At 36.7% G+C, this 14,134-nt stretch overlaps 3 protein-coding genes and 1 non-coding gene across 5 annotated transcripts; all 4 read left to right on the top strand.

The window, feature by feature from the left end:
- Positions 1-55: 55 nt before the first annotated feature.
- On the top strand, positions 56-127 carry TRNAP-AGG (transfer RNA proline (anticodon AGG)). Its single transcript has one exon. It is a non-coding gene; the product is annotated as a tRNA-Pro (tRNA).
- A 3,339-nt stretch (positions 128-3,466) lies between these two features.
- Positions 3,467-4,510, top strand: LOC110760569 (uncharacterized). Its single transcript, XM_021962869.2, has one exon. The coding sequence runs from the start codon at positions 3,577-3,579 to the stop codon at positions 4,258-4,260; it is 684 nt and encodes a 227-aa protein (XP_021818561.1). The 5' UTR covers positions 3,467-3,576; the 3' UTR covers positions 4,261-4,510.
- Positions 4,511-6,226: 1,716 nt separating this feature from the next.
- LOC110760558 (transcription factor GTE1-like) lies at positions 6,227-8,053 on the top strand. The gene is made up of 5 exons (XM_021962852.2): positions 6,227-6,523; positions 6,786-6,998; positions 7,067-7,144; positions 7,630-7,848; positions 8,003-8,053. The coding sequence occupies exons 1-5, from the start codon at positions 6,365-6,367 to the stop codon at positions 8,051-8,053; spliced, it is 720 nt and encodes a 239-aa protein (XP_021818544.2). The 5' UTR covers positions 6,227-6,364.
- Positions 8,054-10,094: 2,041 nt separating this feature from the next.
- Positions 10,095-13,823, top strand: LOC110760552 (transcription factor GTE6-like). Of its 2 annotated transcripts, XM_021962844.2 has the most exons (9): positions 10,096-10,307; positions 10,393-10,518; positions 10,856-11,053; positions 11,385-11,462; positions 12,223-12,447; positions 12,600-12,698; positions 12,820-12,878; positions 13,110-13,260; positions 13,378-13,823. In XM_021962844.2, the coding sequence occupies exons 2-9, from the start codon at positions 10,393-10,395 to the stop codon at positions 13,603-13,605; spliced, it is 1,164 nt and encodes a 387-aa protein (XP_021818536.2). In that variant the 5' UTR covers positions 10,096-10,307; the 3' UTR covers positions 13,606-13,823. The 2 variants fall into 2 exon arrangements, with proteins under 2 accessions (XP_021818538.2, XP_021818536.2); XM_021962846.2 differs by lacking the exon at positions 11,385-11,462 and having other exon boundaries at positions 10,095-10,307.
- The last annotated feature ends 311 nt before the right edge of the window (positions 13,824-14,134 follow it).

Below are 14,134 nucleotides of genomic sequence, written 5' to 3'. Positions count from 1 at the left end.
TTCCTCTAGAAAAATACATATATAGTTTAATAAAGTTAGCCAATAGAACAACAACGGGCATTTGGTCTAGTGGTATGATTCTCGCTTAGGGTGCGAGAGGTCCCGAGTTCAATTCTCGGAATGCCCCATGTTCCTTTTTTTGTTCTTTTTTTGTTTTGTTTCAAGCTTTCGTTTTCTTCACGCACCCGTCATTTTGTTCTAGTCTTTCTAGAATCTAGATAAACCCCTCCTCAGCTCCATCAATACCGTCTCTTTCGCGCGTTTAACCTTTTTTCTACTTTGACTGTTCTTCCAAATCCAGACTTCCAGTTAGTCTTGATTTCCCTGTCTTTTCAATCAATTTTCTAATACCACTTCCTAGTTCATCCAGAAGCTTTACAATTTTAAAACCTTCAACAACAACGCCACGTCGCCACCACCACCACCCTCCATTTCTAGAAGGAAGGCCCACTTTCTCACTCCACCCATCCATATATATACACATATAACCTCTGTCCCAATTATCAAACACCAACAGCAGCAAGCAACAACCATCAACTTCATCCCTACCCAAATCATCAAAATGGAAAACTTCTCCGATTTTGAACAACAACAACAACAAGAGGTTGAAGAAGATGCACTCTCTCTTTGTGATCTATTACTCAATGATGATGGTGATGAATCAGTAGAAACCCCAAAAACCTCTCCCTCTTCTTCTTCTGACCCAGCAGACTTCTTTGAATTCTGCGTCGACCCAATCTGTGGGTATCTCCCCATGGACGTTGTTTTCTGCGGAAAGTCCATACTTTGCTCAAAACCCATCACCCTTCCAACCCCAGAGCCTCAAATCAAGAACCCTTTTTTCTCCAGATCCGAATCTCTCAGATTCTCACAGGCCTCTGCCCCTCCAGCTCGTTCGGATCCGGTACCGGCAACCGGGAAATGCCGGTCGCCGTCGAGCAATTCACGGAAGCACAAGGTGTTGATAGGATTGGTGAAGTACCAGCCGGAGATGGACTTGAGTGAGATAAGGAAACGACAGAGTCGGCGCGCTCCGGCGCCGATGTTCCCGGTGATGAAGGGTGGGGAGCAATCGGCTTTAGCCGATGGAAAGAGTGGGTCCGCGAAAGGGCACTGGGGTCTGATGAGGATGGTTAGGTGTCGGTTCCACCTGTTGAGCACGTTGGCCAAGGCGACTCTTGGGCGTGTGCCACGTGTCACTGTGTGAGATTTAGGTCTTATTTGGGCTGCTGATAATTAAATTTGTTTATTGGTTTTGGTTCCTAGCTTGAAGCTTCGTCATGTACATAACAAATATTATTATTAGTCCACATATTTTTCGGTTCTATTCTGTTAGTAATTATTTTTTGTGAATTAGTTCCATGGTTAGTGGTTAAACCTTTTGTTAAACTGCCTCGAAATCAATCTATAAGTTGATAACAAAAAACAATAACATAATGAAAGTGGAAGAAGCCTAATACATTGATCACTTCAGTTAATTATGTCGTTTAGTCACTGAGTTTATCTCAAAAGTTATGTTTTTATCTTAAGGATCATTCGTTAAAAAAAAATCAATCAAACTTGAATCTTAAAATTGTGGTTACATATATAAATAAAAACAAAATTTTCAGTAAATACACAAATGATTTATCAAATTTCCTAATCATATATTCAACTGGACTGATTTTTCTCACTATAATTCATGAATGAATCTTAAACGTACGAGTCAATACCACATATGATCTTTGGTGAATCTGCAACAAGGTGAGTGAAGGCGATCACTCCCACTGCCCTTGTTATTAGACATAAAATTACTTGTCATTTGCCAACGGAATCTAACCCAAGAGAAAATAACCTTGATTTGCATATCGTAGGTCTTAGAGCATCTCTAACAGACTCTCTATCCTCTCATCCCTAGCTAATTTGGCAAAAAAGAAGGAAAATCCTCCTCCAGCAGACTCCCTACTTGGCTCTCTATTTTGGAGAACCAAGAGATAGAGACATTTGGGAGGTTGGTGGGGTTGGGTTTCTACTTTTTTTTATAAATATATTTAAGAGATTTTCTATTTAAACCCCACACTTCTCTTTGTTCACCCCAATACTTAAATCATTAAGCTGTAAGTTTTATTATTGTGTAAAAAGACAAAAAAGGTGATCCAACTTAATAATTAACCCTAGTACATCTATACACACACCCCACCACTCTTTATATTAAGTTTTAGAAAAATACAAACTCCTCTACATCCTATTTAAATTGAATCAGGACAAAGGTAAAGTATAAATTGGATCATATCAGGACAAACTCCTCTACTTGGAAAGAGGTAAAGTTGTTCTCTTTCTCTCAAAAATATTAAATTTCGGGTTTGGGGTTCCATTTGTTTGTGTTTTTTTTTGCTAGGAACAAAAAAAAATTGTGGGGTTTAAATAGAAAATCTCTTTTATTTCTTATTTTTTTCAGTTTGAGGTATATTTAAGGGAAGTTTGGAAAGATAGTGGGGTTTTCTTAGAAATTGCGAAAATTTAAATTAAAAGATGGGGTGAACTTAGAACATGGGGTAAACTAAGAGAAGTGTGGGGTTTAAATAGAAAATCTCTATATTTAATTTGTAAGAGACAGAGGGAGAAAGAGAAAGAGAAAATAATAATAAAATATTTCAGATTAGCTAAAATAGAGAACATAGCTGGAGGAAACACCTTTTAAGTGATTTGCTATAATAGCTTTCTAGCTATTTTAGCTAGAATTTGGCTAAAATTTGGAGACTCTCCTAAAGGAGATACTCTTAAGTTCAAACACTCATGACACTTTGGTAGTAGTGTGTGAGAGAGAGAGAGAGAGAAACCCCCTCCTCCTATAGCTTATACTATATATTAAAAAATTACTCGACATTTCTATAATGTTTTCTTAGAGTATAGTTATTGTGAGAGCAAGATATGTGACGAAATGCTTCGAGAGCTTTAATAGATGTTTTAATTGGAATCCTATAGATGTTCTCCTCCTCCTCTAAATTATAATAATTTTTTTTTTAACTCATGTCACATTTTAACTCGACTATATATAATGCATAGGACATTTCATCCTCATCCCACCAAAAAATAAAAACCTATAGGTTTAACTTTGAAGAGCATAAATTTCCCACAAGAAACCAAAAAAAAATTGCAATCCATTCCGCAAATGAAATTACAATTCCACGTTATCTTATTTATTTATTGGTACAAAAGAAAAAGGATTCCAGCTGACTCAGTTGCACTCTTCTAGTAGCTCCTACTCGCTTTGTCAACTATATTTGTATTTGATTTTCCCTCCTTCCAGAAGCCTTAGCCCCCCACCAACGCAAACTCTTCCTCCCTCTCTCTCTCACAGTCACTCACTTCTAGAAATCCTCAGCTAATTAAGTAATTAATTATGCTAATTAAGTAATTAATTATGCTAATTACCTTGCTTAAGGAACCACCCTCCTCTCTTTCTTCCTCTCACTAATTTTCAACACCCTCCTCCTCCAAACACCAACCAACCATATATAAAGCCCATTTCCTCATACTCTTTCTCACACCATCTCATTCATTTCTGCTCTCTTCACCTTCCCTTAAGAAAAAAAAATGGACGACATCAAAAACAACGCAGTCCCACAAATGGACGACGCGGACGACACCCTCTCCTTCTGCGACTTCTCCCTCTACAACGACGACTACGACAACTACTCGCCGTCTCCCCGCCAATACCCGGACACCCCGGAAAGCTTCTTCGAGTTCCTCATCGACCCGGATTTCGAAGCAGTGGGCCCCACGCTCGACGCCATCGTCTTCTGCGGCAAAACGATCGCCTACGATGCCCCCCAAAACCCAAAGCAGCCCAAATTGGTCCAGAGGGACCCACGAAACGGCCTCTTCCTCTTCAAAACCAACTCCTTCAAGAGGTCCCACAGCTTCCGATCGACCCTCGATCGGTCCATATCCTCGCCGTTCAAGCCCAGCTCACCGGCCACCAGTTGCTGCCGGTACCAGAGCAGCAAGTCCCGCAAGCATAAGATGGTTCTGATCGGGTCGCTGGTCAAGCCCCAGCCCAAAATGGAGCTCCGCGACATCAAGAGGAGGCAGAGCCGGCGGGCCCCGAAGCCGATGTTCCCGGTCGCTAATGGAACCGAACTGGTTGCCGCCGCACCCGCCGATGGCGGTGGGGCCCACCACAAGGGCCTGCTTCGGCCGCTCAGGTGCAGAGCCCACCTCGTGAGTGCGTTGGTTAAGGCGTCGTTTGGTTGCATTCCGTCACCAAAGCCCCTGTAAAAAACACCATTCCCGCGCGTGGACTTGGGCCTTCATTTCACACTTGGAGGATTTTTCCGTTTATTCATTTTGTGTATTTTTTTAGTGCTATTTTTTATTTTTGTACAATGATATTTTTTGCTTGGTGATGTATAGACTAAGTTTTTATTTATTTATATATATAAAAAATAAACAAATAGTAATGATAATTTCCTTGGTCATGTATGGTCTAAGCTTAAATAGTCAGAATTGGTGTGTCTATCTAATTATATAATCTTTTTTGTGGGTCTATCTAATTTTCTTTTTGGCAGGTTGAGTTGTCTGATCTAGTTCAAACGTTGAAATTACAATTTTTTCAAAATGTGAGGCCATCTACCTTCTACAATAGTAGTAGAATGAGTGTGTAGCATGTTGATTTCAATAGTATTTTTTACACACAAATGAAGTTAAGATGAGCATGACAAACACTAAATAACAAGTTTTTTTATTTTAATTATAAAAAATGCAATATAATTGTATTAGATTAATAGGAATAATAGTACAAATGACATAGAAATGTAAAGGGAGCTATCCCAATAACAATATGGCAGACATGGTTAAAACTTATCTAGTTACTTGAGTCAATTGAAAAGCTGAAACGATGTATAGAGAATCATTCCCGAAAATGACTTTTCTATAACCTCTCTCAACCGCCATAATTTCCCGAAATATAGTCCAATGACATTAAGGACAAAAATTAAACGCTAACTGGCATGACTCTCCTAGAGATACTAAGAACACCAAGCAAACTCAACTAAGTTTTTGGAATCATAAGAGAAAAAACTCAGAATTTTTGGACCTTATTGAACAAACTAAAACAACGTCGGCAAAAGGAAAACTAACCGCATGACATAGAGAGCGTCACCTAATTACTCCAGGGTCTCAATGCACCAATGAGCAATGAATCTACCATAATCAAGCCACAGCACCTCAAAGAGTAGACTCGCAAGATGAGCCACAACCAAAGCCAACCCATATATGAGATAATGTATCTACTAAATGAAGAATAGATCAACATAAGTCCACCAAAAGCCGAAAACACCAAAGATCTGACGGATCCAGCGGAAAACCCCCCTGATCTAAAGCGTTCTCTCTCTCTTTCTCTTCTCAGCATACTAAATAGCACGTTATAAGTACAACAGTAACACGTTACCTGCAGTTTAATATATTAAATATATTTCATTATTAAGTGGATTAAAACAATGAAAATGAAGCAATTTTATTTTAATCAATAAGGTACAGATTTTAATTCGGAACTTCTTCCAACATTTAGAAAAAAAGAGTAGTGCTACTAAAAACATTACTATAGGCGTTACTTTCTTGTTTTGCATACATATATATCTTTCAGAGCAAACTTGACAATCAATGATCTTGCATTCTATTTGAGAGGGTACAACATGAACTTCCACAAATTATTATTAATGAAATTCAATTTGATTTGTTATACCTCTTCACAAAATCAAAACTGCACAATTCATTCACCAATTTTCTCTTCAAAATGAACAAGAAAGATAGAAGACTTGGTGGCTTGATGGCTTTTTGATGATCACGTTTTCAGAATCCACAAGTGGATGGCTTTTCCCGTTTATTAATTATTAATTTTTTTTTTCATATCCGTACATGGGCTGGAATTTTTTTTTGTGCCCCCTGAGTTCTCGACCCTGAGCCAGGGCTGGTGGATAGCTTCGCTTTGCAGCTGAGAGGGAGGAGGAAGAGGACGTAGACGAAGTAGCCATGAGGGAGAGAATAGACATCACAAGCCCCTTAAGTTGGAAGGAATAAGATTCCTTAGTAAAGAAGAAATCTAAATAAATATGTACAACTAAATTACAAGTATTAAGTGGTAATTAAGGAATCCTAATTAGGTTAGGGTTTTATCACCTCCTTAGATATATATACACCCAGACTCTCTCTCTCTCTCTCTTCAAACCCAATTTCAGCTCTGTCTTCGTCTCTGCAGCAAAGTCTTCTTTTCCTACGTACTGGTTCGTGTCTTCAACTTTTCACGGTTTAAGCAATTATACTAATTTGGTGGCAAAACATCACCGTCATATCAGTCTTTTGCAAATTGCAACAGATAGATCAAATGGAGATAGATGCCATTGACTCAGTCTTTGCAAAATTGGATCAAATGGAGGTTGACAATGACATACATAGTGAAAGTTCAGTAAATTCTCCAAACAATTATGCAAAACCAGAGTCTTTCAAGCATCGGGTTGATGACATTTCCATAAAAGTTGAAAAGGTAATCGAAAGTTCTCTCCTTTTGTTTGATTCCGACCATGTCAGATACACACATTAACATGTTACACAATTTCACACTACCCATGTAAAATTTGTCAACTTTTTATTATTTCATGCTGATTGTCAGTTTAAAGATGCTTATGTGATCGTATTTTTTGGGTTTAACTTAAATTGGTAGTTGTTTGAAGGTCCATACATTTATAACATTATTATAATTTTATATGATTGTTCTTGGTATCACATTTTTCTGCTGGATTTCGTAGCTTCGGCAAAGAGTGGATGCGATAGAGCTGTCGAGTACAGCGGAAAGTAGCTCAGCTGTGAAGCACAAAGAGAAAAATATGCAAAGTATTTTGAAGAAGCAGCAGCTGGATATCCAAATTATTAAGAAGAAGCAGCAGCAGGATGCTTGGGAAGCAGCTGCTGAGAAGAGAATGCAAACACTTATGCGCCGCTTTGGCTCAATATTTCGTCAGGTAAGTTCATGGCTCCCCTTGTGTGTGTTTATGTGGACTTTCTGATGTATATATACTTTGGCTATCAGATTAGAAAACATCAGTACGGATGGGTCTTTGCTTGCCCTGTAGATGCAGAACGTCTTGGTTTACATGACTATTACAAGGTAAAGTTTATTGCTTCTTCTTCAACTCTATATTCTGGCTGGTATTCTAAGTATTAATTCGTGTTCATCTGCGTAAAGATGTTTATGATGTTTTCATTGATGATCCAATGACTCTTATTCAATGGAAAAGTTTTTTTTTTCTCTCCCCCCAATTGAAAGTTTCCAATGTGTTTGGCAATTTTAGTTACCATCTAGGAGAGAAGAGAAAAGACATGAAAGAAAAGATGAAGTTTAGTGTTGCTTATTTTTTATTTGGATAGAGAGGAAAGAAACAGATAGAAAATCTTTGAGTAAGGACATTCTCAGAATATCACAATTGTACTATCTCCACTTCTGGAGAGAAAGTGAGGCTTCAAAGTTTTCTTCCCTTAGATAATCCAAATGAGAAAAATTTCAAAAGTCACTCTAGCTATCTTTTCTCAATCCAAACATACTTTTCTTCCATATATGCGTACAAAAATAATCTGTTACACATTATGTTCTAGGTTATTGAGAAGCCAATGGATTTCGGAACAATTGATAATCGAATGAAAACCAACGAATATAAAAACGTTCGGGAGATGTGTGCAGATATGAGGCTAGTTTTCGAAAACGCGATGAAATATAATGATGAGAGACATGATGTTCATGTTATAGCCAAAAATTTGTGGGAGAAATTTGAGGAGAAGTGGCTGAACCTTCTTCCTGAAGTTGTTATTGAAGAGGTATATATCTTCCAACATGATGTGCTCTTTCTTGAATTGATATAGTCTATAGGATTTGGGGTTCAGTAATGTTGTTTGTTTGGTCTGGTCTATAGAGATAAATTAAAGCATCTTGTTTAACTATTTCTTCTCTGATTTATAACTTCACTTGCAGGAAAGATGGCTAGGACTGGGGGACGCATGCAGCAGCAATGTGAAAATGTAGCTTGCTGAAGAGTTTTTAAAATAATTTGTTTTTCTTGGGCTTCTATGTTCTTTTTCTACAATTATATTTTTTCCTGGTAAAGTAAATTTTTATTTATAATGAAGTTAACAACAAGGTGATGCAACACAAGGACTTGGTTAAGTTGTCTAATCTAATTTTCAAATGTTGAAATTACAATGATTTCAAAATGTGTAGCATGTCGATTTCTATATAATTTTTCACACACAATTTAAGTTAAGATGAGCATGATAAACACACTAAATAGCAAGTTATAGGTACAACAACAACACATTACCTGAAGTTTAATCTATTAAATATATTCCATTATTATATGGATATAAAAAAAAAAGGAAAATGATAATTTTAATAGAAAAGAAATGTCACTTGAACTTATACATCAGTTTCAATTTGTCACCTTAAAGAAAAATTTAAGCGAAATGTCACCTTAAGTTTTCAAAATTCATGATATTAAATCATTAAGCTGTAAGTTTTATTATTGTGTAAAAAGACAAAAAGGTCATCCAACTTAATATTTAACCCTAGTACATCTATACCCACACCCCATCATTCTTCATATTAAGTTTTAGAAAAATACAAACTCCTCTACATCCTATTGCCAGATTACTCTTTTCTTTTAAAGACGTAGAACATTGATGAGCCTACCTCTTTAAAATCTGCCTAGGAGCTGATGGAAAGGCTTGTTGATTGTTTGGCTGTAATGATCTTATTCTCTTCCCTTTGTTGATTGCTTGGCTTGATTGCAATTTTTTTTTTGGGCACTCTTGGCTGTTGATTGCTTGGTTGTTTTGATTTTTGATTTAGAATTTATACATGATGTTTTGGTAAAGTTGTTCTCTTTCTCTAGAAAGTATTAAATTTCGGATTTGGGGTTCTATTTGTTTGTGTTTTTTTCTTTGCTGGGAACAATAATATTATTGTCACTTCTAGAATTCCAGTATTGGGTAGCTTGAATTTTTCTTCATGTTATACTAATTGACATACAAGTTCACGTTTTGTCTAGAACTATGGAGAGTTTAGGATGAGAACTTAGAATAGATATATGAGTGGTTGTGTTGTGGGGTCTCCATGCTAATTTTAGTAGGAAGCATGTAGGGAACAATGGCTTCTGAGGCTTCCCTTGTTAGTTTGGGAAGTGTCACACTTTTGGGTTCATCTGAAAGGTCCTGCTTACTTGTTAGAAGAGTTCCTTTGTCTAAGGCAAGTTTAAAGGGTAGCAGGATATGGCATTGTGTAAGGCTATTTGTGTGTAAATGTTCAATCACAACTAATTTTGTTGCCGAGCAAGGCAATGAGGTGTCTCTTGATTTAAGTATTGGGGTGAACAAAGAAAATTGTGGGGTTTAAATAGAAAATTTCTTTTATTTCTTATTTTTTTTCAGCTTTGGGTGTATTTAAGGGTAGTTTGGGAAGATAGTGGGGTTTTCTTAGAAATTGTGAAAATTTAAATTAAAAGTTGGGGTAAACTTAGAACATTGGGTGAACTAAGAGAAGTATAGGGTTTAAATAGAAAATCAATTCTACAAATATCCCTTTAATAAATGAGGGACATTTGAATTTTGAACTTCTACTAACATTTAGAAAAGAAATTTTTTTTAGTACTAAACATACAAGAAATTAGGAATCATAATAATTTTAATACTCATTACAAATAAATAAACATAACATAAAAAATATAATTAAATGAATGACCACGTAATCCTAATCTTTTTTTTTATTTTTAAAATATTAGCCTTCACGATAATCGTGGCATATGCCATGGACAGAGCATGTTTGCACCACTAATGTAACGTTGCAAAACCACATTTTAAACTCTAATCACTCCAAGTTGGTAGTCACTTGGCCATAAAAAAAAGAGTCATTTTTTCCAATAAAATAATTGGAATTTTTTTCATCATTCTACATTAGGATAATAATATAAATTTTCATTATGCCCGTTTGATCTAATTTTACCCATTATTTATTGATGTATGTTTTTTAACCCAAAAACAAAAAATCCGGTTTTATGAGAAAATTTTAAAAGCAAAGTAGACAAGGAAACAACTTTTTAACCATCCAAACGAACGAGGGTGAAGCAAAGCGGACGCCGCCGTAGCTTCGCTTCGCAGCAGAAACCTTCTTCTTATACACCCAGGCTCTCTCTCTCTCTCTCTCTCTCTCTCTCTCTCTCTCTCTCCAAACCCAATTTCAGCTCCGTCTTCATCTCTGTAGCAAAGTTTTATTTTCCTACGTACTGGTTCGTGTTTTCAACTTTTCATGGTTTAAGCAATTATACTAATTTAGTGACACAACATGACCTTTATATCAGTCTTTTCCAACAGATGGAGCAAATGGAGGCGCCAATTTTAGATGCCATATATGGTGGAGCTGTAAATTTTACTGACAATGGTGCAGAAGCAGAGTCTTTCAAGCATCGGGTTGATGAAATTTTCGTAAAAGTTGATAAGGTAATCGAAAGTTCTCTCCTTTTGTTTCATTCTGGCAGATAACACATTAACATGTTTCACACTAACTATGTAAGATTGTCTTCAAAATGGCAATTTTACCAATTTCTGATGAGTGATTGTTGAAGCTATACATCCAACCTTTTTGGGGCCGCTCCATATGTTAATTAGATACTGATGTGTTATGATACTTCGTAGAAATCATGTTGATTTTGAAGTTTAAAGATGCTTCTATGATTGCATTTGTTGGGTTGAACTTAAATTGGTAGTTGTTTGTGAAGGTCCAGACCATTAATATTTTATAATGTTCTTGGTACCATATTTCTTCTGGGTTTTGCAGCTTGAGCAAAGAGTGAATGAGATAGAGCAGTCGACTAAAAAACAGCCGAATGCATGTAAAAGTAGCTCAACTGCGAAGGATAAAGACAAACATATCCCAAGTATGAAGAAGCAGCAGCAGGATGTAGCATGTAGGGAAGCAGCTGCTGCAAAGAGAATGCAAGAACTTATGCGCCACTTTGGCACAATATTGCGTCAGGCAATAATTTCATTACCCATCTTGTTATGTTTTCCGCACGTGTGTGTTTGATTCCCGTTTGAGATCTCAAGAACTGATTTTTCCTTTTTAGTTTTGTTTCTTTAAAATATTTGTGTTAGTACAAATTGATCTGCTGTTGAAAACATCTCTTCTATGTTGGAAGCAGGATTATCATCTTAGTCTCATTCATTTGCACTGTAACATGATAATATGTACTGTCTTGGGACCCTTAAATAAACGCTTTTAGCTAAAAGTAGTGTATGTGTGTTTGTGTGGAGTTTCTGATCAGTGGGTTTCAAGTTAATTTTCTGATGTATACTTTGGCTATCAGATTACACAACACAAGTGGGCATGGCCCTTTTTGCAACCTGTAGATGTAGAAGGTCTTGGTTTACATGACTATTACAAGGTAAAGTTTATTGCAACCTGTAGATGTCAAGTATGAGGTCTTAATACAGTTTTCATAGGTTTGGCATGGATACTCCCAGGAAGAGTTCATGCATTTTCATGTATCATGTCTAACAAAGAACTTATGGGTTTGAATTTAATAATAATCCAGTAAATAATAATGTTATCTAGTCCCCCCAAGATTTGTGATCAGTGTCTTGGATGTTTTCGGGACTCAGTATGTTTTGAGGCATCAATAGTGACCTTATATTGGTTCATATCTTGCCAATGGTCTCTTGGCCCAGTTGTTGGGCTATGCGGTCAGTAGGAAAAGGCTAGATTCATCCGATGCATTAATTTTTTGGGTTTCAAACCCTTACACAATAATTATTAACTATGCTAGTTCCCCTGCATGCTGTGACTTTGTTATTAAAGATCCTATCTACTGACTTTCCGCCTGCTTGTTGTTTAATGCTTTGTTGCTCCTTTTATAATATTTCCAGTGTGTTTGGTAATTTTAGCACGATAGGAGAGAAGAGAAAAGACATGAGAGAAAAGATGAGGCTTAGTTTTGCTTTATTTTTATTTTTATTTGGAACAGTTTTGGAGAGAGTGAGGGCTCAAAGTTTTCTTTTCTTCTTTCCATTTTCCTTCACATTTCATAATCCAAATGAGAAGCATTTCAAAATTCAGCCTATCTAATGTTTCCCTCCTTTTCTCAATCCAAACACACTTTCCTTCTGCATATGTGTACAAATAATATGTTTCACGTTATGTTCTAGGTTATTGACAAGCCAATGGACTTCAGTACAATTAAAAACCAAATGGAGGCCAAGGATGGTACTGGATATAAAAACGTTCGGGAGATATGTGCTGATGTGAGGTTAGTCTTCAAAAATGCGATGAAATATAATGATGAGAGAAGTGATGTTCATGTTATGGCCAAAACTTTGCTGGCGAAATTTGAGGAGAAGTGGCTGCAGCTTCTTCCTAAAGTTACTGAAGAGGTATATCCCAACATGATGTGCTCTTTCTTGAACAGAGTGTAATATGATTTGGGGTTCAGTAATGTTGTTTGTTTGGTATATAGAGATAAACTAAAGCATCTTGTTTAACTATTTTTTTGCTGATTTATGACTTCAAAGCAATATACTTGCAGGAAAAAAGGCTAGAAGAGGAGGAGGCTGAAGCACAGTTAAAAATGCAGCTTGCTGAAGAGGCTGCTCGTGCCAAAATGGCTAGAGATTTAAGTAACGAGGTGTTTTAGAAATCAACCTTCTTATATGCATATGATTAACATTGAATGGAAGCCTTTGTAGATATAGTTTATTTCAACAACTAAACTTATAATGGACTCCGTTATGATCTCTTGTTTTCAGCTTTATGAGGTTGATATGCATTTGGAAGAACTCCGAGAAATGGTTGTTCAGAAGTGCAGGTTGTTCAGTAACATTGTATCTTAGTTTAATATGTTTTACATCTACACGTTGATGCAATGAAATAAAAATTTATTTGTAAAATCTGTATTATTGATGTGTGTATGCATGCTATGGCCATGTGTGAGTGCATGTGGATAGAAAGAGCGACTCTGTGTGTTTTTGTGCATGAACAGAGTTGCATATGAATGCTTCTCCAGCAACCATATCTTATCTTGAGAACATTGTTTCAGAAAAATGTCGACTGAAGAGAAGAGAAAACTTGGGGTAGCCCTTACCAGATTGTCGCCTGAGGATCTCACCAAGGCATTAGATATTGTTGCACAAAATAATCCAGGTTTCCAGGCTACCGCTGATGAGGTGGACCTTGACATTGATGCTCAGGTAATCATTTTCATTATTGATCATTCTCTAACTTCTCCTTTGTTCAGATTTCCTGTTCTTATACCTACATTGCTGGGTAACGAATTGTTGTTGACTGCGACAAATAATCTTTTGCAGACTGAGTCTACCTTGTGGAGGTTGAAGTTTTTTGTGAAGGATGCTATAGAAGTTCAAGGCAAGAGTTCAGCCAGCATGGGCGGCAACACCAATACCAACACTAATAACCACAACAGCGGCAACAAAACTAATAACAATCTCACCAATGCTACGAATAAGCGAAAAAGAGAGATTTCTGATGCTATCGTCAAAACTGCCAAGAAAAAGAATAAAAAGCCATCTCCTTGATCATGTCATGGGACTCATGCCATGGGAGAGCATTAGGTTGTATGTTTGGGAAAATTGTGAAGGCAATCATGTTATAGGTGCTGTTTCTCAATACAATAACCAAAGTCTGCCTCTGATGGCGGTGCTCTGCCATGTTTGCCAGATTTACAGCAAATTGTAGACTAGGAGATCGTCTTTAGCACACTAAGCTTAAATAGTCAAAATTAGTGTCTATCTAAGTAATTTATCTTTTTTGAGTCTTTATAATTTTCCTTTTGGCTTTTAAGTTGTCTAATCTAATTCCAATGTCGAAATTACAATTATTTCAAAATGTGAGGCCAGCTAACTTCAATAGTAGTAGAATGTGTAGCATGTTGATTTCGATATAATTTTTAACACGCAAATGAAGTTAAGATGAGCATGATAATGATGGAACCCTTGATCCTCATGGACGGATCACTACCAGCCTAGTCACTACCCGTTACCATTATGCTTTCCTCAAAGGCTATTTTACCCATTCTATCCTTATGGATTAGCTGTTTACCTTTTC

This window comes from Prunus avium, chromosome 2 (assembly GCF_965620075.1).
Source record: "Prunus avium chromosome 2, drPruAviu1.hap1.1, whole genome shotgun sequence".
Taxonomy (NCBI): domain Eukaryota; kingdom Viridiplantae; phylum Streptophyta; class Magnoliopsida; order Rosales; family Rosaceae; genus Prunus; species Prunus avium.
The sequence above is the reverse complement of the archived record's forward strand: the minus strand, read 5'-3'. Positions and strand labels throughout refer to the sequence as shown.

Coding starts and splice junctions, on each gene's coding strand:
- LOC110760569 (XM_021962869.2), top strand. CDS start 3,577: ATGGACGACATCAAAAACAACGCAGTCCCACAAATGGACGACGCGGAC.
- LOC110760558 (XM_021962852.2), top strand. CDS start 6,365: ATGGAGATAGATGCCATTGACTCAGTCTTTGCAAAATTGGATCAAATG. Junction 6,524..6,785: donor TTTCCATAAAAGTTGAAAAG/GTAATCGAAAGT, acceptor TGGATTTCGTAG/CTTCGGCAAAGAGTGGATGC. Junction 7,145..7,629: donor GTTTACATGACTATTACAAG/GTAAAGTTTATT, acceptor ATTATGTTCTAG/GTTATTGAGAAGCCAATGGA.
- LOC110760552 (XM_021962844.2), top strand. CDS start 10,393: ATGGAGCAAATGGAGGCGCCAATTTTAGATGCCATATATGGTGGAGCT. Junction 11,054..11,384: donor TTGGCACAATATTGCGTCAG/GCAATAATTTCA, acceptor TTTGGCTATCAG/ATTACACAACACAAGTGGGC. Junction 13,261..13,377: donor ACCTTGACATTGATGCTCAG/GTAATCATTTTC, acceptor AATCTTTTGCAG/ACTGAGTCTACCTTGTGGAG.